We start from the raw sequence: 25,231 nt of genomic DNA, 5'->3' as shown, positions 1-25,231 counted from the left end.
GGAATGATTTTGACAATCATTCTACTCAGCCTAATTTTTCCAGTAAATGATTCCCACAGCAAGGTACAACTTGAAGGGCGGGATTCTCCGCTAGCGGGATTCTCCGTTTTGCCGGCGCCCGGGGACTCCCGACGGTGTGAGGCTGCTCCACAATAGGGAACCCCATTGACTGGCTGGCGTAACGGAGCATCCCGCCAGCGTGGTGAGGCAGAAATGTGGTGCGTCGGGACGGAGAATCCCCCCGATATCTCCCCTTTCCTTAACTTCGAGAGTCTCCACCTGTTCTATTCATTTTCTTTAGTAAAACAAAACTCTCACCAGCATCTTGTTTGGTTGTTAACACAAAAATAGTGCCCTTGGCTTTACTGTTATGGGAGCGGCATTTTCAGAACCCCAAAATGTATCATGGAGTTCAACCAATCTCTCCCTTTAATGTATTGTTGCTTTTGAAGCACACAGCTTGGTTTCCAGGTGTGATATCACAATTATGGACACGTGGGTTTTTAAACACAAAACAATGTTTATTCCATGAATTCAACTTCACCTTTTTAAATAAACATTGGGTACCTTAACACCCCTTACTTCAAAGATAACCCCTAAAATAATACAACGCTAAATAATTCCTCAAAATGTTCCTTCAAACCTCCAAAAGACTTAACACCTTTAAACAGAAACACATCAGGTTGAAGACATTACTGTTATGAGTTTAAATCACTCAAGTGATTCCGAGGTATTCTTTCCTGGCAGAGATCTCCGCAGATCCAGCTCACTGCGAAACACAGACACACCCAAGCTCTTTTTCTTCATGCAGCTCTCAGCAAAGCAGCCAGGCATTTTTCAGCTGCTCTCTCAAAACTCAGCTAACCCCACCCTCTGACATCACTGCAGTAATGTGAGCTGGTTCATTTCTTAAAGGTACATTGCTTAAACATCCATTTCTTAAAGGTACTCTCACGTGACATTCCTCCAGCAGCTCCTTTGTCTTTGCCTCTCAAGTGGCAGCTTTCTTTTTCCAGTCAAATACTGTGAAATGGTGTTTTAACTGTTCCCACCCATTCACTGGAGTTTTGATTGAGTTCCCCCCCCCCCCCCCCCCCCCCCAAATTGACACTGCCAAGGTGGCATTTTTTGTGCACGTGTAATTGGGCCGGGGGTTGTCAGAGATCGCTTTGAGGGCCTTGGAAATCGGAGCACCATTTAAAAATGGCCTCCCGATCTCTCGCGACACTGGGGAGTTCTGGTGAGCGTAGCTCCCCGCTGTACAAAACAGGGTTATGTGCAGCCTTGGCCTTGCGTTCACCACTGAAGCCCCTTATACAACACAAGTCATATTGCATAGCCATGCATTTACCGGCACTGCGAGTGCTGGGAAACACATGGTTAAACGTGTTCCCAATTAGTTGAGTGAATCACGTCTGTAGTTTCTCCTCAACTCCGTTTTAAATTTGCTACCTCTTATCGTAAGGCTATGACCTCTCGTTCTACAATGCCCCACAAGAGGAAACATCCGTTCCATGTCTACTTTATCCAAACATTTTATCATCTTGTATACCTCAATTTGATCTCCCCTAAATCTTCAAAACTCTAGGGGGATTGGTCTAAAATATTCAATCTCTTCATACAATAAACTTCTCGTCTCTTGAATCAATCTAATGAACCTCTTCTGAACTGCCTCCAACGACACTACATCTTTCCTCAAATAATGGGACCAAAACTGTGCCCAATACACTTGGTGTAGTCTCACCAATGCCTTGTTTAGTTACAACAACACTTCCTTACCTTTATACTCAATTTCTTTAGCTATAAATGCCAACATTCCATTCACTTTCTTTATTATCTGCTGTACCTCCATGCTAGTTTCTGCAATTCATGAATGGATCTGCAACAGAGAACCCTAAAGTCTCTCGCCGTTTAGATAATAAGTTGCCTTCCTACGTTTCTGACCAAAATGCATGACTTCACACTTATCCACGGTAAGCTCCATCTGTCAGATCTAGGCCACTCCCCTAACCTATCTATATTAGTATGGGCCAGGGATTAGAGAACACCAAAGTATATCATGGAGTTCACCTGAGCCACAACTTTTAATAGATTTTGGTTATGAGGAGCACAAGGGCCCACTTTCTAGGTGTGATGCAACAGAGATCGTGGCCGGGATTCTCAGCTATCCGTCAAGGTGGGCCGTACCGACGCCGAGGAGTGGCGTGAAGCACTCTGGCGTTGGGCCGCACCTTCAGGAGCTAGGCCAGCGGCGGCGGGGTTGCCGCCACGCCAGCCGGCGGCGGTGGGGCTGGCGCCACGCCAATCAGCGCCGATTGGCCTCTGCCGGCCGGTGCGAGTTGGCGCATCAGCAGGAGCGCCAGCGTGTTCTGGCGTGATCCCACCACATGAGCAGGAGGGTTCTTCTCCGCGCCGGCCATGGCGGACCGTTACAGCAGCTGACACGGAGGGAAAGAGTGCCCCCACGGCACAGGCCCGCCCGCAGATCAGTGGGCCCCGATCGCGGGCCAGGCTGTCGTGGGGGCTGCCCCAGGGCCAGATCCTCCCGCGCTCCCCCTAGGACTCCACAGGCCACCCTCAGAGCCATGTCCCGCCGTTAAGGACCTTGTTTGATTTACGCCGGCAGGACTGGCTGAAAGCGGGCGGACACGCGGCCCATTGCGGAGCGGAGAATCGCCGGGTGGGCCCCTGCCAACAGCCCCCGACCGGCGAGATGCAATTTCCGCCCCCCGCCGAAAAACCGGCGCCAGAGAATCCTGCATCGGGGCAGCGGGGTGGGATTCACACTGCACCCCGGCGATTCTCTGGCCCGGCGGGGGGGGGGGGGGGGGGGGGGTTCAGAGAATCGTGCCCCTAAAGTATTTTTAAACAAAACAATGTTTATTCAATAAACCAGTTAACATTTTATCAACGACCAACACTGACACCCCCCCCTAAGATACAGTACTCTATAGGTTACCCTAAATAACTTTCCTAACAACATCCATAAGCCAAACGCCCTTTTTTTCTGCAAAAAACAATAGGATTGCATTCCTTCCAGAAACAGGTGTTACTTTGAAATCATCAAGTGATCTGGAGACATTCTTTAGCATGCAGAGAGAGAGACCAAAAATATACTTTCTTGGTTTGGATGTAGCTCCCCAACTAAAAACCAAAACTAAAACTCAGAGCCAAAAACAGCTTCCAGCTCAAAACAAAAGTAAAAAGCAGAGCGAGAGCCCAGCTCCACCCACACGATGACATCACTGCAGCCACTTGAGAAGACAAACTTTTCTTAAAGTGATACTCCCATGACAACTTCCCCCAAGAAAAAAAATTAACCATCAACTTTAAGTTGATTTCACTTTTCACCTTTTCACTTTCTTTTCAGCAAAATTGACAATACATACACCTTTTTGTAAACAAAAACAAAACACGCATACATTTATAATAACATAGTCCATTCTAATTCTTCTTCCTCCACCGAACCTGCTTCTCTTCATCACATTCGTGACAAAGCATCGGCTATCACATTTTCTTGTCCTGCCACATGTATTATTTTGAATGAAATGACAATAAACTCCATCGAAATAGTCTGGCATTGTTATTCCGGAATCGCTAAAAAAACGTCAATGGATTATTATCAGTTCATATAATTGTTTCAGATGATTTGCTGGTACTGTAATATAAATTTGAGAGTGTTGCAATGCCAGCACCAAGCTCAAAGTCTTCTTCGCAATCGTTGAATACTTCTTCTGGTGCTTATTTAATTTCTTTGAATAATTTTGGATGGTGTCACTATGGGTGAGTATGCACATGGGAAACAGGAAGGGGCCATTGATAGATCAGTGGGGGAAACCAGATGTAATGGTGATGTCGGAAGAGAAGATATTGTAGGTGATTCTCTACTATGAATAGTGTGATGTTCTTTGATTTGTGGATGATGATGGCATGTTGTGCGGTCCAGTTTTAGAAGAACCCCGTCCACTACCGCCAGATCATCTCTGACATTATAGAATTGAGGGCATTGTCCCTTGCGCCACCTGTCCATTAGGTGGCGCATGACACGCTGGAGCAAGGGGTCGGCAGCCGTCTCACGACGAAATTGAACAAGGCGTTCATCTGAGGCAGGTAGATTGGAGGCAGCGAATGCCACATGGGCATCAACCTGGCAGACAAATCCCGCTGGGTCACATGGAGTGGTGACAGACCGGGAGAGAGCATCAGCAACGATGCTCTCCTTGCTCGAGGTGTATACCAGCTGGAAGACGTATCGCCTGAGCTTGAGAAGAATACGCTGGAGGCAAGGTGTCATATCGTTCAGGTCTTTTTGTATGATATTGACCAGCAGTCTATGGTCTGTCTCTATGGTGACTGAGGGAGTCTGTAGACATAATCATGGAATTTAACGACTCCGGTCAGAAGGCCCAGGCACTCCTTTTCAATCTGCGCATAACGCTGTTCGGTGGGGGTCATCGCACGCGACGCGTATGCAACGGGGGCCCATGATGAGGCCTCATCACATTGAAGGAGCACTGCTCCAATGCCAGATTGACTGGCATCTGTAGAAATTTTAGTCTCCTTGGCTGGGTTAAAAAAAGCTAAGGCCGGCCGTGGTCAGCTTTGCCTTGAATACCCTCCATTCGTGTTCGTGGGCAGGGAGCCATTGGAAGTCTGTCGTCTTCCTGACCAGGTTCCTGAGAGCCGTGGTGTGAGAGGCGAGGTTAGGGATGAATTTCCCTGGAGAGTTGACCATGCCCAGGAAGTGGAGGACCGCCTTCTTGTCCACCGGTGTCTTCATGGCCTTGATGGCAGCTACCTTGTCCGCATCCGGCTGCACACCAAACTGGGAGATGTGGTCTCCGAGGAATTTAATTTCTGGTTGACCAAAGGAGCATTTGAACCTGTTGAGGCGGAGGCCATGCTCATGTATCCGTCTGGGGACACGCTGGAGGCAATTAACGTGCTCCTGCGGGGTGGTGGACCAGATGATTACGTCATCGACATAGACGCGAACACCTTCAATACCTTCCATCATCTGTTCCATAATCCTATGGAACACTTCTGATGCAGAGATGATCCCAAAACGCATCCTGGTGTTGCAATATCTTCCAAAGGGGGTATTAAACGTGCAGAGTTTCCTGCTGGACTCGTCGAGCTGGATCTGCCAAAATCCCTTTGAGGTGTCTAGCTTGGTAAAGAACTTGGCGCGAGCCATCTCACATGTGAGCTCTTTGCGCTTGGGAATGGGATAGTGCTCTCTCATAATATTGCGGTTGAGGTCCTTGGGATCAATGCATATTCTCAATTCGCCGGAAGGTTTTCTCACGCATACATGGGGCTGACCCAGTTGGTCGGTTCCGTGACTCTGGAAATCACTCCTTGGTCCTGGAGGTCCTGCAGCTGCTGCATGAGGCGGTCCTTGAGGGGCGCTGGGACCCTGCGAGGTGCGTGTACCACAGGCGTGGCATTCGGTTTCAATAAGATCTTGTAGGTGTATGGGAGCATGACCATACCCTCAAACATCGTGGTATTGGTTAATAATGGCGTTGCGCAGTGCCCTAAAACCAGTGTCCTGAGACTCAAAAAGATGCCTTTGGGTCCTCGGTGTCAATGCCAGGCAGTAAGTCAGCATTAGGTTCGGTGACCGTGGGTTGGATGGCGCGGACATCCCTGCGTAGCTGGCTGGAGGGACGAGAGTTGGCAGGCTGAGCAGACCTGCATAAAGCAGCATTGTGGCCAAGTTTGCCACATTGTAGGCAGCGTCGGGATTTTGCAGGACATTGCCGCTTTAAGTGGGCGGAGCCACAATTGCTGCACGTTGTAGCGTCATTACGCTCGTTGTGCCACTGCACCTGCGCAGTGCGATCGTCCATGTCGGCGTCCCCTCGTTCAGTGCGTGCATGCGCGGGAGGCCACGAAAAGCGCACAAAATGGCCGCCCTCATTCAGGCTGAGGCCCTGGAGTTGCTTGATTGCTTGGACCCGTTCTGCCTCGTGGGGACCTTGCCGCGCCGTTTCAGCCGCTTGGATGTGTGAGTACCGATTAGTGGCGTGTTCATGCAGCACGCAGGTCTCGATGGCAATCGCGAGGGTGAGTTGCTTAATCTTGAGTAGCTGCTGGCGTAGGGGGTCCGACTGAACACCGAAAACAATCTGGTCGCGTATCATGGAGTCGGAAGTGGACCCGTAATTACAGGACTGCGCAAGAATGTGGAGGTGGGTGAAAAAGGATTGGAAAGGTTCATCCTTACCCTGCAAACGCTGTTGGAAGACACAGCGCTCGAAACTTTCATTCACCTCGATGTCGCAGTGACTGTCAAATTTGAGGAGGACCGTCTTGAATTTTGATTATGTCTTCACCCTCAGCAAAAGTGAGAGAGTTGAAGATGTGGATGGTGTGGTCCCCGGCCGTGGAGAGGAAGAGAGCGATCTCCTTGGCATCTGAAGCATCTTCCAGGTCTGTGGCTTCAAGGTAAAGCTGGAATCGTTGTTTGAAGATCTTCCAGTTGGCCCCGAGGATACCGGTGATGCGGAGCGGCGGTGGGGGGCGGACGCTGTCCATTTTGCAGGATGGCTGTATGCTGGTGGAAGGCAGATCACTTGCAGGTATGTCTAATAAATTCTAACATCACGTACTGGTACCATGATGTATTGGGTACTCTGGATTTGTGGAGACTGCGTTTACCTCAGCAGTAACACGTACAGGCTACCAACACTTGAAATAGTACAACACTATTTTATTAAGATAGAAACTGTTGAATATTCTTTCACTGTGGGTCGACACTATTTTAGATTAAACTGAAGACCTATGCCTATCCTAACCAGTCTATAGTCTCAGCACATGGTAAAGGTCTGTGCTACAAGCTGTGAGCTCTGTCCTTCTTAGAGGCTGCATCCTGAATGAGCGGGAAAACTAGTGTCCTCTGTCTTTATAGTGAGTGTGCTCTAACTGGTGATTGGCTGCAGTGTTGTGTGTGTTGATTGGTCTTGCTGTGTGTCAATCAGTGTGTGTCTGCACCATGATATACTGGTGTGTATAATATGACATAGAATTGACTGCTTGTGCTACGTCTCTCCACAGAAATGTGATAGTGATACATGGATATCTCTTCTAAATATAACCACTGGGATAGTTTTAGTACTTCCTGTAGATTGGACATATGTTCTGAGTATACATTCATGGTTAGAAACGTAGGTCCTTGCTACTATTCAGTGGGATTAGCAAAAGTGATCAATCTCAGTATTAAAGTTAACAACTGACCTAACATCAATTACCATTTTAAAAAACATTCATTTACAGGATGTGATCGCCGTTGACTCGGATTCTGGCAATTGGTGACTCTTTCTATTATTTGTTCATGGGATGTGAGTATCACATGCAAAGCCATCATTAATTGAAAAGGCATCAACACCGTGCTGTTGTGGGGGACATTCCAGAATTAGGATTCCAGCGACAGGGACAGAGGACAGAACTATCCATCTCTGAGACTAAGTACAGTGGGGGGCTGTGCCATGGGTGTCTTAACCGTGGGCTAGATTGGTGGGATCTCACGCCAGATTCTACACTTGGAAGCTCACTAATTGCGTAGGCGAGTTTGTTTCCGAATCACCTGGTGGACCAGCAGTTGATTCATCTGCCTGACAATTACTCCCAAGTTTGAAAGTCCTGGCACAATATTTAAACACCAGTCCAGCACACTCATATTCCTCTGTCAAGCCCACCTGCCTTAAGGAGACCCTCCTGTCATAATATCCACTCATGTATATAATGAGATGCAGACAGGCAGTGATTGACACATAGGATCACCAATGAACACACAACACAGAACAACCAATCACCAGACAAGGCACCACCACTATAAAGCTCACAGGGCATTAAAACTCCCGCTTTTTTCGGGACCCAGATACTGAGACAGTCAGAGTGCACAAGTCAGTGGACATTATTGCCATGAGGTAGCTAGTAAGTCTGGTCGAGCCAGTAAGAGGTCATCAGTAGGATTAGTAGAGTGTCAACCCACAGCTGACCATGTACAGCCATTCATAGTTAAAATAAAACTGTGTGGGATCATCTCCGGTGTCAGACATTTGTTTCTAGCTTCCCTGCATCCAGTTGCAGTCAATGTCAAACCAACCCGCCTAACACATCATGGTACCAGAGTGCTATTAATCCTGCCAAACCTACCTCGAGTAAATCTGCAACGACTAGAAAGCGGCCATCCAGCGAAATGGAAAACATCCAGCCTCCTCCGCAGATCCGCATCTCCGGCAACCTCGCCGCCAATTGGAAGATCATCAAGCAGAAGTTCCTCCTGTATATCGAGGCCTCCGACCTTCCTTGGATGCAAGGAAGATGGCACTATTTCTCTCAACCGCGGGGGTCATGCCATCCATATCTACAACTAGCTTACGTTTGCCGATGGCGAAGATAAGACGAAGTTTAAAACGGTCCTGCTGAAATTCGACAGCCACTACGACATTGAAGTGAATGAGAGCTTTGAACGGTACATCTTCCAACAGAGGCTTCAGGGTAAGGATGAACCTTTTCAGTCCTTCCTGACCCAGCTCCGCATCCTGGCGCAGTCATGTAATTATGGCTCGACAGCTGATTCTATGATCCGGGATCAGATAGTTTTCGGGGTCCACTCCGATTCCCTTCGGCAGCAGCTCCTTAAAATAAAACAGCTAACTCTCTCCGTCGCTATTGAGGCGTGCGTGGTCCATGAGCATGCCAGGAATCGTTACTCCCACATCAGGGCGGCGGAAAATGGAAAACTGGCCTCCCATGAGGCAGAACGGATGAAGACCATAAAAAAAATGCAAGGCCTGAGCATCGAGGAGAGTGGCTGTTTCGCGTGCTTTTCCCATGTCCCTACGCATGCATGCCACAGCCGGGTGGTCGACGAGGCCGACAACCCTAATGCGCAGGTGCGTCTGTCGGCCGACCGCACCGTGCATGAGCGTTGGTGCACAGAACGCGCTGACGTCAGCGTGATGGCGTGTCTGAATTGTGGCTCTGCCCATTTAAAGCGACAATGTCCAGCCAAGGGACGGCGATGCCTACAGTGTGGGAATCCTGGCCATTACGCGGCCTGCTGCAGGTCCGCTCCACTGATTATCAGCCAGCGGTCCGAGATACGGCGCAGAAGTATCTGTTCAGTACAACAGACATGCAGGATACTGATCCCGGCAGCCCAACGGATCCTGATGCTGATTGCTTCGAATCTCCATATCGGGTGGGCATCATAACCACAGGCGAGCTGGTCTCCACTGCACCTGCAACCCGCCTTTCAATCCTCAGTGTGGATCCCGACGATCAGTGCTGTGCTATCCTCACAGTCAACCAGGGTCGCATCCGATTTAAACTGGGCACCGGCTCGTCTGCGAACCTCCTATCGCAGTCAGATCTCAACAGCATCCGCGACTGACCAAGCATTCTGCCACCAGCGTGCCAACTCCTCGACTACAATGGCAATGCCATAGCTGCCAGTGGATCGTGTCGGCTAGGGGTAGCTCACAAGAAGTTCAAGGCAACCTTGCGATTCGAGATCATTCGGCCTGACAGGGCGTTCCTGCTCGGTGCTCGTGCCTGCAAGCTCCTGAATCTGGTCCAGCGAGTCCACACCATGTCCTCGACACCAGCGACTACCTCGACCGATGTGAATCTCCAGGCTGAGATAGACAACACCTCACGCAATACCACAATGTGTTTGATGGAATGGGCATGCTCCCATATCGCTACAAATTCTGCTGAAGCCAAATGCCACCCCAGTGATCCATGCACCACGCCGGGTGCCGGCTCCGCTCAAGGATCGCCTAAAAAAGCAGCTTCAAGACCTCCAAGACCAGAGCATCATCTCAAGGGTCACAGAACCAACAGACTGGGTTAGCTCCATGGTATGCGCCAAAAAACCCTCTGGTGAACTCCGCATTTGCATTGATCCCAAAGACCTGAACCGCAATATCATGCGGGAGCACTACCCGATCCTGAAGCGTGAAGAGTTAACCTGTGAGATGGCTCACACCAGATTCTTCACCGAGCTGGACACCTCCCGGGGTTTCTGGCAAATACAGCTGGATGCGTCCAGTCGGAAGCTGTGCACGTTCCGCACCCCATTTGGCCGCTATTGCTACAACCGCTTGCCCTTCGGTATCATATCAGCTTCCAAAGTACTTCATCGCATCATGGAGCAAATGATGGAGAGCATCGTGGGGGTGCGAGTATATGTGGACGATGTGATCGTCTGGTCCACAATGCCCGAGGATCACATTGCCCGCCTCCGACAAGTCTTCCATCGGATTCACGAAAATGGCCTCCAGCTCAACAGGGTCAAATGCTCATTTGGTCAATCCGCTATCAAGTTCCTGGGTGACCACATTTCACAACACAGGGTGTAACCTGATGCCAACAAGGTGTTGGCCATCAACGCCATAAAGACCCCGGAGGACAAGAAGGCGGTCCTCCGCTTCCTCGGGATGGTGAATTTTCTCGGGAAATTCATTCCCAATTTGGCAGCCCACACCACGGCCCTCCGGCATCTCGTAAAGAAGTTGACAGTGTTCCAGTGGCTGCCCGCACATGAAAAGGAGTGGCTCGAGCTAAAGGCGAAGCTCACCACAGCCCCAGTACTGGCGTTCTTTGACCCAACCAGGGACACCAAGATATCTACTGACGCTAGCCAGGATGGCATTAGGGTGGTGCTCCTCCAGCGAGACGACTCCTCATCCTGGGCTTCAGTGCCATTCGCCTCCAGGGCCATTACGCCGACCGAGCAACGGTATTTCCAGATTGAGAAGGAGTGCTTGGGTCTCCTGACAGGAATAGTCAAGTTTCATGACTACGTATATGGCCTGCCGTAGTTCATGGTGGAAACAGACCATAGGTCTTTAGTCCTCATAATCCAGAAGGATCTAAATCACATGACGCCTCGGCTACAGCACGTTCTTCTTCGTCTCTGCCATTATGACTTTGAACTCATCTACCCACCGGGTAAGGAGCTGATCATCGCAAATGCCCTATCCAGGTCCATCACCACGCCGTGTGAACAGGGCAACTTCATCTGCCACATAGAGGCTAAGATGCAGTTGTGTGCCAGCAACTTACCAGCCACTGATGAACGTGTGGTCCCAATACGTGAAGAAACTGCCAAAGATCCTGTACTGCAGCGCGTGATGCAAAACCTCGCCCACGGCTGGCAAAAGGGGCAGTGTCTCCAGTTCTTTAACGTAAAGGATGAGTTAACGGTCATTGAGGGAATCCTTCTTAAATTGGACAGGATCGTCATTCCTCAAAGCATACGAGCTATGGTGCTCGGGCAGATCCATGAGGGTCACCTTGGGGTCAAAAAATGTTGACGCAGAGCTCGGGAGGCGGTTTATTGGCCGGGTATCAACCAGGCCATTGCTAACACAGTCCTCAACTGCTCAACCTGCCAGAAGTTTCAACAGGCTCAGCCCAAAGACACACCGCAAAAAGCACAAGCTTGTGACCTGTCCGTGTTCTAAAGTGGGAGTAGACCTCTTTCACAACAATGGGCGTGATTACGTGCTTTTGGTCAAATGAACGAAGAACAAAGAACAAAGAAAATTACAGCACAGGAACAGGCCCTTCGGCCCTCCCAGCCTGCGCCAATCCAGATCCTTTATCTAAACCTGTTGCCTATTTTCCAAGGTCTACTTCTCTCTGTTCCCCACCCGTTCATATATCGGTCCAGATGCATCTTAAATGATGCTACCGTGCCCGCCTCTACCACCTCCACTGGCAAAGCATTCCAGGCACCCACCACCCTCTGCGTAAAAAACTTTCCACGCACATCTCCCTTAAACTTTCCCCCTCTCACCTTGAAATCATGACCCCTTGTAATTGACACCCCCACTCTTGGAAAAAGCTTGTTGCTATCTACCCTGTCCATACCTCTCATAATTTTGTAGACCTCAATCAGGTCTCCCCTCAACCTCTGTCTTTCCAATGAAAGCAATCCTAATCTACTCAACCTTTCTTCATAGCTAGCACCCTCCATACCAGGCAACATCCCGGTTAACCTCCTCTGCACTCTCTCTAAAGCATCCACATCCTTCTGGTAGTGTGGCGACCAGAACTGCATGCAGTATTCCAAATGTGGCCTAACCAAAGTCCTATACAACTGTAACATGACCTGCCGACTCTTGTACTCAATACCCCGTCCGATGAAGGCAAGCATGCTGTATGCCTTCTTGGCCACTCTATCGACCTGCGTTGCCACCTTCAGGATACAATGGACCTGAACTCCCAGATCTCTCTGTACATAAATTTTCCCCAGGACTCTTCCATTGACCATATAGTCTGCTCTTGAGTTAGATCTTCCAAAATGCATCACCTCGCATTTGCCTGGATTGAACGCCATCTGCCATTTCTCTGCCCAACTCTCCAATCTATCTATATTTTGCTGTATTCTCTGACAGTCTGCCTCGCTATCTGCAACTCCACCAATCTTAGTATAATCTGAAAGCTTGCTCATCAGACCACTTATACCTTCGTCCAGATCATTTATGTATATCACAAACAACAGTGGTCCGAGCACGGATCCCTGTGGAACACCACTAGTCACCTTTCTCCATTTTGAGACAATACCTTCCACCACTGCTCTCTGTCTCCTGTTGCCCAGCCAGTTCTTTATCCATCTAGCTAGTATACCCTGAACCCCATACCACTTCACTTTTTCCATCAACCTGCCATAGGAAACTTTATCAAACACCTTACTGAAATCCATGTATATGACATCTACAGCCCTTCCCTCATCAATTAACTTTGTCAATTCCTCAAAGAATTCTATTAGGTTTGTAAGACATGACCTTCCCTGCACATAACCATGCTGCCTATCACTGATAAGTCTATTTTCTTCCAAATGTGAATAGATCCTATCCCTCAGTATCTTCTCCAACAGTTTGCCTACCACTGACGTCAAGCTCACAGGTCTATAATTCCCTGGATTACCCCTGCTATCCTTCTTCAACAAAGAGACAACATTAGCAATTCTCCAGTCCTACGGAACCTCACCCGTGCTCAAGGATGCTGCAAAGGTATCTGTTAAGGCCCCAGCTATTTCGTCCCTCGCTTCCCTCAGTAACCTGGGATAGATCCCATCCGGTCCTGGGGACTTGTCTACCTTAATGCCTTTTAGAATACCCAAAACCTCCCCCTTCCTTATGCAAACATGACCGAGAGTATTTAAACATCCATCCCTAGCCTCAACATCCATCATGTCCCAATCCTTGGTGAATACCAATGCAAAGTACTCATTAAGAAGCTCACTCATTTCCTCTGACTCTACGCATAAATTCCCTCTTTTGTCTTTGAGTGGGCCAATCCTTTCTCTAGTTACCCTCTTGCTCCTTATATACGAATAAAAGGCTTTGGGATTTTCCTTAACCCTGTTAGCCAAAGATATTTCATGACCCCTTTTAGCCCTCTTTATTGCGCGTTTGAGATTTGTCCTACTTTCCCGATATTCCTCCAAAGCTTCATCAGTTTTGAGTCGCCTCGATCTTATGTATGGTTCCATTTTCATCTTAGGTAGTCTCACAATTCCACCCGTCATCCATGGTTCCCTAATCTTGCCATTTCTATCTCTCATTTTCACAGGAACATGTCTGTCCTGCACCCTAATCAACTTTTTCTTAAAAGACTCCCATATTTCAAATGTGGATTTATCCTTAAACAGCTGCTCCCAATCCAAATTCCCAAGCTCCTGCCAAATTTTGTTATAGTTGGCCTTTCCCCAATTTAGCACTCTTCCTTTAGGACCACTCTCGTCTTTGTCCATGAGTATTCTAAAACTTATGGAATTGTGATCGCTATTCCCAAAGGAATCGCTGACTGAAACGTCAACCACCTGGCCGGGATCATTCCCCAATACCAGGTCCAGTATGGCCCCTTCCCGAATTGGACTATTTACATACTGCTCTAAAAAGCTCTCCTGGATGCTCCTTACAAATTCTGCTCCATCTACGCCTCCAACACTACATGAGTCCCATTCAATGTGGGGAAGTTAAAATCTCCCATCACAACCACCCTATTGCTCCTACATTGTTCTATAATCTGTCTACATATTTGTACCTCTACTTCACGCTCGCTTTTGGGAGGCCTATAGTAAAGTCCCAACAATGTTACTGCACCCTTCCTATTTCTTAGCTATATCCATATTGCCTCAGAGCTCGAATCCTCCATCGTGCCCTCCTTAATCACAGCTGTGATATCATCTCTGTATTGAGATTTGTCCTACTTTCCCAATATTCCTCCAAAGCTTCATCAGTTTTGAGTCGCCTCGATCTTATGTATGGTTCCATTTTCATCTTAGGTAGTCTCACAATTCCACCCGTCATCCATGGTTCCCTAATCTTGCCATTTCTATCTCTCATTTTCACAGGAACATGTCTGTCCTGCACCCTAATGCAACTCCTCCACCCCTTTTACTTCCCTCCCTATACCTCCTGAAGCATCTATACCCTGGGATATTTAGTTGCCAGTCTTGCCCATCCCTCAACCAAGTCTCAGTAATACCAATAACATCATATTCCCAGGTACTAATCCAAGCCCTAAATTCATCTGCTTACCTGCTGCACTTCTCGCATTAAAACAAATGTACCTCAGACCACCTGTCCCTTTGCGTTCATCATCTCTTCCCTGTCTACTCTTCCCCTTAGTCACATTGAGTTTATTATCCAGTACCTTACTAGTTTTAGTTGCTGCCTCTTTACTGACCTCTAACTTCCTAATCTGGTTCCCATCCCCCTGCCACATTAGTTTAAAACCTCCCCAACAGTGTTAGCAAAAGCACCCCGGAGGACATTAGTTCCAGTCCTGCCCGGGTGTAGACCATCCAATTTGTAATGGTCCCACCGCCCCCAGAGCTGGTTCCAATGTCCCAAAAATCTGAACCCCCTCCCTCCTGCACCATCTCTCAAGCCACGTATTAATTCTGACTATTCTTACATTTCTACTCTGGCTGTTTCGGTGCACTGATAGCAATCCTGAGATTACTACCTTTTGAGGTCCTACTTTTTAACTTATCTCCTAACTCCCTAAATTCTGATTGTAGGACCTCATCCCATTTTTTACTTGTATCGTTGGTGCCTATATGCACCACGACAACTGGCTGTTCACCCTCCCCCTTCAGTATGTCCTGCAGCAGATCTGAGACATCCCTGACCCGTGCGCCCGGGAGGCAACATACCATTCGGGAGTCTCGTTTTCGACCACAGAAACGCCTGTCTACTCCCCTTACGATTGAATCCCCCATGACTATAGCACTGCCAGTCTTTTTCCCGCCCTTCTGTACAGCAGAGCCAGCCACGGTGCCATGAACCTGGCTACTACTGCCTTCCCCTGGTGAGTCATCTCCCCCAACAGTATCCAAAACAGTATACCTGTTTTGGAGGGAGATGACCGCAGGAGACACCTGCCCTGCCTTCCTGCTCTTTCTGTGCCTTTTGGTCACCCATTCCCTGTCTTCCTCACCAATCCTAATCTGCGGTGTGACCAACTCACTGAACGTGCTATCCACGACCTCCTCAGCATCACGGATGCTCCAAAGTAAGTCCATTCGCAAGGCTCAGATTGGCTGCAGGACAGACTGAAGGGGGAGTGTGAACAGCCAGTTGTCGTGGTGCAGATAAGAGCCATCATGCGGTCTAACAGGAGCTGCAGCTGGACACACTTCCTGCACATGAAGGAGTCAGGGGCATCGGCCACGTCCCTGAACTCCCACATTGAGCATGAGGAGCATATCGGTCTGGGATCTCCTGCCATTTTCACACTTTACCTTAACTGATTACAAATAAAGTATAAAAAAATGAATAAATGAAAGGAATAAGGATTTTACTTACAATCACAATACATACCAATGCACAGAGTTAAATTTCTCCCAGCTACTGCTAATTGAAGCACTTTCCTTACCAGCCAATCAGGTCACTGCTTTGCTGTGATGTCACCCTTCAAGGTAAGTTTTTAAAGAGATAAAGTTACCTCCCCGACAATCACGGTTGTTGTTTTTTTGGTTAGAGGAGGGGGTGGGGTGGAAGCAGTGAGGAAGTGTTATGGGTTTTAACTGTCATTTGACAACAGCCCCTCCACAAACCACCTTCAAATTACGCTGACCGCACTGCACATATGCAAATCTCCCCGGAACAGCCAATCAGTAGCTCCGCTCTGCTGCCCTCTGCTGGATGCTTGCCTTCACTTGAACACCTAGGGTCTCTTGCACAGGTACACCTTCAAATTACGCTGACCGCACTGCACGTATGCAAATCTCCCCGGAACAGCCAATCAGTAGCTCCGCTCTGCTGCCCTCTGCTGGTCGACTACTTCTCCAGCTACCTGGAGGTGGTGAAATTGTTGGACCTCATGTCTAGGTCCGTCATCAAAGCCTGCAAAGAAACATTTGCCAGACACGGGATACCACTCACAGTAATGAGTGACAACGGTCCGTGTTTTTACAGCCAGGAGTGGTCTGCTTTTGCATGATCCTACAACTTCAGACACATCACTTACAGTCCCCATTACCCGCAATCTAACGGGAAGGCCAAAAAAGGGGTCCATACCGTCAAGCGGTTGTTGTGCAAGGTTGCAGACTCAGCCTCCGATTTCAACTTGGCGCTGCTGGCCTACGGGAGCCCCTTTGTCGACTGGTTTGTCTCCGGCGCAGATGCTCATGAACCGCAACCTGAGGACGACTGTTCCAGCCATCCATATTCCAGACCTTGACCACCTCACGGTGCTGTAAAAAGTGCATTGGTCCAGGGACCAGCAGAAGATCACGTATGATGCTCGTGCCATGGATCTGCCTGCGCTGGCTCCCGCAGATGTTGTTCGCATCCAGTTGCCTGAGGGAGGTTGGTCGGTCCCAGCTGTTGTTGTCAGGAAGGCCGTCCCAGGGCCTTTCATTGTCCAATTGTTTGATCGCGCCATTCTCCGGCGCAACAGGAGGGCGCTGCAGAGAGTTCCCTGCCCACCACCTAACCACTTGCTCCGCCGGCTATTGTGCCTCCTCCGGACGTTTCCTGCTAAAAGGACACCAATCTGCCAGCGATCCCGCCTGTCCACGACACCGCCGCAATGCCAGCGATCCCGCCTGTCCAAGTGCCGATGCCTCCTGCTCCACCTCTGCAGCAATCCACCAGAATTTGGCGCCCGCCTCAAAGACTGAATCTATAGACTTTTGTACATTTCGTTCAGTTTGCTCTGTATCTGCACAATAGAGACCTTCCCATGTACATATGTTCGTTAACTCACCATTTGTACATAGTCAGGCATGTATATACCTTCACGTTTCATAATTTATTTTTTAAAAAGGGAGATGTCATAATATCCACTCATGTATGTGATGAGATGCAGACAGGCAGTGATTGACACATAGGATGACCAATGAACACACAACACAGAACAACCAATCACCAGACAGGACACCACCACTATAAAGCTCACAGGGCATTAAGACTCCCGCTCTTTTCGTTACCCAGACACTGAGACAGTCAGAGTGCACAAGTCAGTGGACATTATTGCCATGTGGTAGCTAGTAGGTCTGGTCGAGCCATGTGGTAGCTAGTAGGTCTGGTCGAGCCATGTGGTAGCTAGTAAGTCTGGTCGAGCCAGTAAGAGGTCGTCAGGAGGATTAGTAGAGTGTCAACCCACAGCTGAACATGTACAGCAGTTCATAGTTTAAATAAAACTGTGTGGGATCATCTCCGGTGTTAGACGTTTGTTTCTAGCTTCCCTGCATCCAGTTGCAGTTAACATCAAACCAACCCACCTAACACATCACCTCCAACAAGTCAGGAAACCAGATGCAAAAGGCAAGCAGTCTCAAGAAGACAGCAGCACCTCCTTCCACTACCAAGGCCTTCAAGGCCCTTATTGAAGGAGTCCGGGCCTCCAGGCATCAACACTTACTTTTTCCACAAAACATTCACAACACCACCATCCCCCGTCCCATCTGTCCAGTTCCGAACACTCCATTCTCTGCCCTCCTGGCTGGGGCATACCACATACAGGGGACATGCACTTCATCCAAACTCTGCTCTATCCCTGTTTGTCTCTCGGCCAAACGTGCACACAACTAATATGAGCAAACACAAACTGGGGGTGGAACTGCAGAGATACTTGTCCTCAGCTAGGCTGCTGCAGAGTTCAGGGAGGAAAGGGATCACTCCTGTGGCAACACAAGGCTTGGCCTCTCCCAACAACCTAGTACAGATATCAGCTCCATCACTTCACCAATCCTGCAATTCACACTGTGTGCAATGTACTTTGAATTCGCTTCAGCTTATCCACCAAAATTGACTTTTTTATTGTTTGGGTACCGGCAGACTGCAGCCAGCTAGTCAGCTGAGCTGAGCTGAGCTGAGGGGGATCAGGAAGAACTGCAATAGCGTTCACCCCCACCCTCCACCAGTGCAGGGACGCACGCCTTGGTGGAGCACAGTTCAAGTTTAGACTCGGTCATTTTCAGGGGAAAACCTCACAGATACGTCCCCGCAACAGTCGGAGGCAGGAACAGTCCAAGTCTCAGGCATTCGGAGGACTGTTGGAGGCCAACCACTTGATCGGTCGCGCTCAGATGATGCCCCTTTGGAAGTGGTTGCCAGCTGACTGGTGGAGATGCAAAGGGAAGCAGCGGAATATGGGGCAGAGATTCGACAGTCAATCAGCAGACCAGAGAGCATGATGGAGGTAATCTGTCCACATTCAGTCTGATGTTCTGGCTCCGACATGCGAGCGCTTCAAGGCCCTCATGGGAAGGTTGGTGTCCACCATGGAGACCTCGGTCCAGCAGGTACTGATGGATTTTTGCGTGGTTGTGCACTCCATGGTTACACACTCTTGTGGAAACTAACAGGATGTAGACCAAATGGGGACAAAGCAGCTTGACTTCCCTCCAGGTGCTCATCACCTGCAGAAGCCATTGTCGGGATCCTCTGACACCCACAGGGAGGGTGAGCATCAGCCAGACACCCTGGGGACCTCCATTCAAGACACGCCAAGGGTGTGCAGCCGTTCACAGTCGCTTCTGCCTGTGCCCATGCCAACTCCATCAGCACAAGCTGCCATCGGTGCTTCTGCCCCTGAGCAGGAGACCCTTGTGAGACTGGGCCCCACCAGGGCTTGGACCACCAGAGAACCTCTGCCAAGGTCATCACAGACATCAGGATGCAGCAGCCAGCAGGCTGTCTCCACCCCAGTTGCGGATGTCGGGGCTGAACCAAGGCTTGCGGTAGGGTTAGGAAAGTTATAAAGTTTTGATGTCACCTCAGGGTCACAGGTGCTCAGTCACTGAGAATAAATTGCACTTTTTGAAAACCATTCCATGGGTATTTGAATGTTATAGTCAAATGAAAGCATTTTGATTTGGATCTTTGCAACCCTCTTATCCCGAAGTTCAGACTTCCTCACATTCCGAGTGTCCACTTTTAAGATGAACATTAATTCGATGTCAACCACAGTCCAACTTGTTTCCGGACCCATGTATGTTGTCAGGATGAAGTGTTTAATGGATGAGTTCTCAAACCTTAGTGCTCACGTGATGGCAATGGCTGAGGGAGGCTCATCAGCAATGTGACTCCCTGGGTATCTGAGTTTCCTAACTGATAGCGTCCCAAACCAAGACATGAACAATAGGATGAGAGCTCTACGCTTCTCCACATTTCCTTGGGGGGAGTGTTTGCATCCTTACGTAAGAAGTATCTACTTCGACTCGCATCGCTATTCATCCTAGCTGGACTTTAAGTTGGCAGAGTGAGCACATTAGCAGACCACTGATTTAAACCCAGTGAGTCATGATCTCTTCAGGTCCAAATATGAATGCATCCTCTCAGCGATGGTTCGGCTATTCCCTCACAAGTCCCAAAATGGCTTGGAGGGCTGGAGGAGATGTTTGCTGATGATTGGATTTAGTTTTATTGCTCTAGAAAGCTGTCAGCTATGAGGGTATCACAATCACGCCTTCCACATTTTCCCTTCTTCATGTCATCAGCATGTCCATGTTGCCCCTCAGCAGCCCCTGGCTTCCTGAACCTCCTCACCTTCATCTTCTGAGGAGGGCTGCTCTACTTCCAGGTCACCCTCTGGCAGGCCCTTGCCACTCTCCTCACCTCTCAGACCTGTGAAGGGCACAGCAAACTGTGATCGTGTGGCAAATACTCCCTGCTGCGTATTGCAGAGAGCCACTTGAACAGTCCTGGCACCCGAGTCACATCTTCAAACGTTTTCTGGTTTGCTCTACGAGAGAATGTGTGGCCCTGTGAGCATTTCTACATTATCCTGATACATTATCTATCCACGTTGGCATAAGGGTGCCAAACATGAATTAGAACAGATCTCCCACCGAATGCACCTGGCGAGCAGAACTCACCAGAGGAGTTCAGATGGGCTCAATCCTCGGGGGAGAGCCTCCTGCCCAGTCAGTACCTGGACACCAGGCATTGCCTCCTGGAACTATCTGCACATTGCTCCTGGCACCACTTTTTGGCACTGCATAGGCACTGAATCCTGGCACTGTCCTGCCCAGGCAGTGCCAGGGATCAGTGGCACAGTGCAGTTTCCAGGTCTGTTGCATGGGTGTGGTTGTTGCATGGGGGTTGGTGTTGCATGGAGGGGTGTTGCGTGTGGGGTTGTTTGTGTGTGTCGGGCGGGTGTTGAGTTGTGTGTGTGCATGGAGAGAGGTGTTTGCAGGGAGGCGGCTGGTGTTTGGAGGAGGATGTTCTGTTTTATATTTATGTATTGCCCATCCTTTTTAAAGGCTGCCCTGTTAATAGAACATAGAACAGTACAGCACAGAACAGGCCCTTCGGCCCTCAATGTTGTGCCGAGCCATGATCACCCCACTCAAACCCACGTATCCACCCTATACCCGTAACCCAACAACCCCCCCCCTAACCTTACTTTTATTAGGACACTACGGGCAATTTAGCATGGCCAATCCACCTAACCCGCACATCTTTGGACTGTGGGAGGAAACCGGAGCACCCGGAGGAAACCCACGCACACAGGGGGAGGACGTGCAGACTCCACACAGACAGTGACCCAGCCGGGAATCGAACCTGGGACCCTGGAGCTGTGAAGCATTTATGCTAACCACCATGCTACCCTGCTGCCCCAGGTGCTCTACCCTGCTGCTCCTATTGTTCTTTCAAAAACTACATTGCAGGTGGGGTAGGCTGTCTGCGCTTGAGGTTTTTTCTGTCAAGCTAAGGATACGGTGGAGAAAGTCGCAGTGGAGACTGGTGGCTTCACTGCTGCTTTTCCCACCTGCTGTGACATTTTGCAGAAAAGTCCAAATATTCTGCCCTTCATCAATCGGGTTTTAGAACGATGTAATTCCCACTGACATAACACAATTGGAAGGCCTCACGGGATTCCAGCAGCCAGCTGTTTTAATGAAATTTCATGAGGTGAAAATTGTGTTTCCACTATTAAGCAGCCCATTGTGGCAGGATGTGTGGATTCCGTCTATAGTTCCAAGTCAGGAAAATGTGTAACTAGGAGGGGGAGATGGATGTGTGGTATTCCCATATTCTGGCTGCAATTGGGCAGGTGGCAGACATTGCAGTTTTGGAGGAACATTGGGCGCAATTCTCCGCTCCCCACATCACGTGGGAGAATCGCGGGAGGGTCCCCCGACAAATTTCACACCCCCACGCGCCCCCCGCGATTCTCCCCCCTCTCCCCCCCCCCCCCCCCCCACGTCCCCGGCTCGGAGGAATCGCCGCTCGCCGTTTTTCACGGCGACCGGCGACTCTCCAACCTGGATGGGCCGAGCGGCCTGCCGTTCGCGACCGTTTCACGATGGCGGCAACCACACCTGGTCGCTGCCGTCGTGAAACGGGTGTGGAGATGCCCGTTTGGGGCTTGTCGGGGGCCTGATGGGGAATGGGCACCACGACTGTGCTGGGGAGGGGACAGGCCCGCGATCGGTGCCCACTGATCGTTGGGCCGGCGTCTCAATCGGACGCACTGTTTCCCCTCTGCCGCCCTGCAAGATCAAGCCGCCACGTCTTGCGGGACAACTGAGGGGAAAGACGACCACCACGCATGCGCGGGTTCGAGCTGTCAGCTTCTTGACGTCAGATGCGCATGCGCGGGTTGGAGCCGGCCAACCTGCGCATGCGCGGCAGACGTCATTAGGCACGCCGGCCACGTCATTCTTTGGCGCGACGCCCTCGCGGCCGAGAGTTACGGAGCGCCGCTCCTAGCCCCGCCGGGAGGGGAGAATAGGGGGCGAGGAGCGACCTCCAAGGCCGTCGTGAAACTCGGCCAAGTTCACGACGGCCCTCCAGATTTTTCCCGGGAGGTTTTCATTCAGAGGATACTGAATATTTAGATTTCTTCAGAGGAAATGGTTGTGGATTGTCGATCGGTACTCAGATCAATATATTTCTGCGCACTAAGGACATGGGAATATCTTTAATGAAGTTTGATGCCAAGCAGTCCTGGCGGAACCCAAATTATGAATTGATGAGCATGTTCTTGTTGAGTAAGACCCCTTATAGCATCGTCGGCATCACCTTTCATCATTTTGCTGAAGTTTGAAGGTAAACTGGTAATTAGTTGGATTGGCTTTGTCCTGGTTTTTAAGGACAGAACATATCAGCGTAATTTTCTACAATTAATTTGATGTCTGTGCTCTAGATATACTGGAGACGCTAGGGCTGAAGCACTCTCGGGATGTTGTCAAGGCCCATAGCCTCTGCTGGATTCAGTGTCTTCTGTCATTATTTGACATCACACGAGGATGAAGTCAGAGGGCATCTAAGGATGGACAATAAATGCTGTCCCAGCCAGGGACGCCCACAACCTGTAAATTAATTTTTTTTAAACATAGATTTTTGCCTGTTGGTGGCTCTCTCTTCCCACCAGGTGAGGTAGGCCTGGGTGACATCAATATAGATGTGGGGTCAGACTTTTTATTTCAGGATGATACTCACTTTGTTCCAAAAGTGAATTCAAGAATAGGACTTGATGTGAGTTAGGATACTTGAACTTTGTCCTGGTACACAGGACATTCTGTAATAAACACACAAAATATCTGACATCCTGGGCCAGATTTCCTGAAGTCAACAGATTTTTGGCTGACCTACCGCATCTGCCATGCCGGAGCCGGACAGTCCCAGCCCAAAGCACTATATGTTGCTGTCTCACTGCGCTGTGTCATGGAATGATAGATCAGGATTTTATGCTCATGCAATTAATTCTTAATTGAGACATGTCAGGGTGGTTATTGGACACTAGACCTGTGATCCATGTGCAATCTATGGTTTTACGTTGATGTTGTTAATGACCGTTTATTTTTCACATATATTATTATTTTCACAGATACTTATCATGAATTTCTGCCGTTCATTCTGATGGGGGGTTTGGCAATGTCATCAGCAATTGGAGTCTTGTTTCTGCCTGAAACTGTGAATGTTCCTCTCCCAGACACCATTGACCAGATGCAGACAATGAATGGGTAAGTATATATAGTCTTTCCAATTCTAAAACTGAAATTCTGCTCTAAACTGCAACTAATACTTATATGTTCAATGTACAACATGCCCCGTGTTTCACTGAGAAGAAAAGAAGCAAAGTCCTTTGAGAGAGAGTTAGAAGAGGTGATCAGAAGCCTGACTGAAGAAGTGTGTGTGAAATAGAGAGGGAGGGATGGAGAACTGGAGATGTTTGGATATTTCCAAAGAGCACTCCTACAGTAACTGACGGCTCTGCCATGAAAGATAGAATGAAGTGTATGTGGAAATGGTGATGAGGCCAGGTTCAGAGAGAAGGGAAGGAACAATTGTTTGGAGAAGGTTGTAGAGGTGACAAGAAATGAGATTGTGAAGCATTTTGCAGCAAGAATGAGAATTGTAAGTAAATGGGGGATAAGAATTCAACTGGGATGGGAGGTGCTAGCTGAAGGTAACATATTGGAGAATGGATTGAAAATGGCAGAGCTTAAGATGATTTGAAGTTCATGGAAGACGATCAAGAAGGGCATTGAAAGAGATGGATGTACAGAGATATAATTATATTGGTGAAATTTGGGTGAAAGCAAGCAATGCTATGATAGTTGAAATATATATGGAAATAAAAAAGTCTACAGTATGGAAAGAGGATTACCTGCCCTATGCTAGCATTGATGCTGCACATCCCTCTAATCCTTTCAGAATCTTCTTCCATTCCTTTCTCCCTCATATCAGATTCTGGATTCTGCGTGCATAGCCTTTTCCTGAGAGAAAGAGAGAGAGAGAGAGAGAGAGAGAGAGAAAGAGAGCTGTTCCACTGGATTTCTAGAGAAAATTCATCAGGGGCAGGATACTGTGTCCCGCCAGCCCCATTTTCTGGCACTGCGTGCCTCCTCTCTCCCGCCGCCAGCAGCGAGATTCTCCGTTCCTGCAGCCGGCCAATGGGGTTTTCCATTGTGAGCCACCCCATGCCATTGGGAAACGTGCAGGAATGGGTACGCAGCCGGAGGGGCAGAAGATCCAGCGGAGGGAGAGCCCCACAGCAGATCTTTGAAACGAGTTAGTATTCCTCCATCCAGCTTGCAAAATTGTGAGTGAAACGAGAAAATCAGCCTTGAGAAACATGCCAGAAGGGCCAAAACCAATCATCACTGGCCACCGGGCATTTGAGCTATTTCATTGGTGACCAGACAAGTCCATCAAAGTGAGTTATCACTGATGTCTCCTGCTGCTGCAATCCTCTATTTGAATTTAAAGGTATAGGCGTCTGTAGGCTGCTTTGCCTTAAAGATACAGGCTGCATTAAAGTCACAGGTCCATTAATTATCCATGGATTAAAATGGCAAAAGCAAAAAATATAAAATAAAACGGAAATTCAATAATAAACAAGAATCAAACACGAGGGACTTTTACACTGCTCAAGATGTCCTTTAGGAGGGCAGCATAGTGGTGCAGTGGTTAGCACTGCTGTCTCACGGCGCTGAGGTCCCAGGTCCAATCTCTGGGTCACTGTCCATGTGGAGTTTGCACATTATTCCCATGTTTGCTTGGGTTTCGCCCCCACGACACAAAGATGTGCAAGGTAGGTGGATAGGCCACGCTATATTGCCCCTTAATTGGAAAAAAAATAATTGGGTACAATTAAAAAAAGATGTCCTTTTGGAGCCTGAACAAAATCAGGGAGAAAATTGTAGTATCCTTCAGAGCATGTCTTCCTCATAGCTGTGGCATGCTGCACCCTGCGCAATCTGGCTCTGGCTCCTGCAGGGGGGTCCCAGTAG

General features: G+C 49.0%; 1 protein-coding gene across 2 annotated transcripts in view; it reads left to right on the top strand.

Moving 5' to 3' along the window:
- LOC119965335 (solute carrier family 22 member 5-like) overlaps nt 1-25,231 on the top strand; it is a 90,030-nt gene that overhangs the window by 59,281 nt on the left and 5,518 nt on the right. For both annotated transcript variants that reach the window (XM_038795958.1, XM_038795957.1), the window contains one exon: nt 23,323-23,458. In XM_038795958.1, the coding sequence (XP_038651886.1) occupies nt 23,323-23,458 (136 nt within the window). The remainder of the gene's footprint in view (nt 1-23,322; nt 23,459-25,231) is intronic.

This window comes from Scyliorhinus canicula, chromosome 4 (genome assembly GCF_902713615.1).
Source record: "Scyliorhinus canicula chromosome 4, sScyCan1.1, whole genome shotgun sequence".
NCBI lineage: Eukaryota > Metazoa > Chordata > Chondrichthyes > Carcharhiniformes > Scyliorhinidae > Scyliorhinus > Scyliorhinus canicula.
Note: the sequence above shows the minus strand (reverse complement) of the source record. Positions and strands in the feature narration are given on the sequence as shown.